A 1,615-nucleotide genomic window follows, 5' to 3' on the forward strand; every position below is an offset into this window, starting at 1 on the left:
CCCCCCCCCCCCCCCCCCCACACACACACACCAACAAGAGCTGGAAGGATCTACAGCCCCAGGACCGGAGCTGGTATCTGGGTGTGATGGGGTGGACACGGTGGCTCACAGGGCAGGTCGGGCCCAGCGTCTGCACCCATCACCCCGGCCTCAGGCCCGGACCTGCCACACAATGAGGTGGCTGCGCTCCGAGCGGCGCAGACGGGGGTTGGGCACCAAGAGGTCCCCAAATTGATCGTCCGTGTCGTCCCCTGCGAAGGGAGAGAGAGATAGTCACAGCAGCCACAGGGGCGCCCCACAACCAGCGCGGAGCATGGCCACCTCGGGGGTTGGGCGTGGGGGCTGGGTATACGGGGACCCCTCACCCGGCGCTGGGATGCAGCCCCTCTGGGGTGGGGCGCTGGGATGCGGCCACCTCTGGGGTGGGGCAGGGGCTGGTTATCCGGGGACCCCTTGCCCAGCACTGGGATGTAGCCACCTCTCGGGTGGGGCGGGGACTGGTTATACAGGGACCCTTCACCCAGCACTGGGATGCAGCCCCTCTGGGGTGGGGGCTGGGTATCTGGAGACCCCCGCAGAAGCGCCGTTTCCCACCCCCCACGAGACACGTACCGATCCGGAGGTTGATATACCCCTCTCCTCCGCTCAGCACCAAAGCCGTGGGCTGCTTCTGCCCAGCTCCCTCCTCACGGCTCTCACTGCTCACGGCCAGCGAAGAGTTAAGGCAGCCTGGGGTGGGGGAAGACAGGCTGTTACCCCAGCACCCTCCTCGAGGGAGCGCTCCCGGGCTGCAGCTGAGCGAGGAGAGAACCCAGGAGTCCTGGCTCCCAGCCTCCCCCCCACCTCCACTAGACCCCACTCCCCTCCCAGAGCCAGGGAGAGAACCCAGGAGTCCTGGCCACCAGCCCACCCTTTTCTAACCACTAGACCCCACTCCCCTCCCAGAGCCCGGGACAGAACCCAGGCATCCTGGCGGGTACCTGGGACGCAGACGAAGAACCGGACAGCATCACGGTGCCCGTGGTAGGAAGCCTGGGCACTCTCCATCGCACAGTAGGGGGTGCTGGCGGGCAACAGGCCCAGCTGGCACCCCGCGGCCGGGGGGGCCTCTGAGCGCCCTGAGAACTCTGAAGAAGGCAGGAGAGACGGGGAGGGTCAGAGGTTTGGGGGTGTGGCCTGCAGAGACCCTGCCCCCAGCAGGCTAGCTGGGGACCCTCTGCCCCCCCGCCCTCAGTTGGGCAGGATGCTGACCCCCAGCCCATGGGATCCCAGAGAAACACACACACACACGCACCTCTCCCCGCTTCACACCAGCAGGGCTGGGCTGGCCATGGGATCTGAGCCATGCCAAGCTCCCCAGCACCCCAACTCACCCGGAGCGAAGGGCACGGTCAAGACAGTGCCGCTGGCCGTGCCGATCCACAGCCGCTGGGAGAAGCAGCCCAGGGCCGAGACGTGGAGGGAGAAACCCAGAGTGTTCGGGCCTAGAGGGAGAGACGGGGGTGGTGGTGGTGGGGGGGGGTGATGAGACCCCACCCTGAGCCAGCCAGTCCCTGCCCTGGGGGTTGATGGGAGCTAGCGCCCCCTAGAGAGGAAAGGCCCCATTCCCCATCCC

The 1,615-nt window shown here is 67.6% G+C and overlaps 1 protein-coding gene across 1 annotated transcript in view; it reads right to left on the minus strand.

The window, feature by feature from the left end:
* Nucleotides 1–28: 28 nt before the first annotated feature.
* Nucleotides 29–1,615, minus strand: part of LOC112125375 (C-Jun-amino-terminal kinase-interacting protein 4-like) — a gene marked incomplete at its 5' end in the record, with an annotated part of 5,857 nt that continues 4,270 nt past the window's right edge. The window contains 4 exons of the mRNA XM_026663353.1: nt 29–251; nt 613–729; nt 981–1,127; nt 1,374–1,484. Of these exons, the coding sequence (XP_026519138.1) occupies nt 151–251; nt 613–729; nt 981–1,127; nt 1,374–1,484 (476 nt within the window). The remainder of the gene's footprint in view (nt 252–612; nt 730–980; nt 1,128–1,373; nt 1,485–1,615) is intronic.

This window comes from Terrapene carolina, unplaced genomic scaffold (assembly GCF_002925995.2).
Source record: "Terrapene carolina triunguis isolate 2854851 unplaced genomic scaffold, T_m_triunguis-2.0 Scaffold33359, whole genome shotgun sequence".
NCBI classification, from domain to species: domain Eukaryota; kingdom Metazoa; phylum Chordata; order Testudines; family Emydidae; genus Terrapene; species Terrapene triunguis.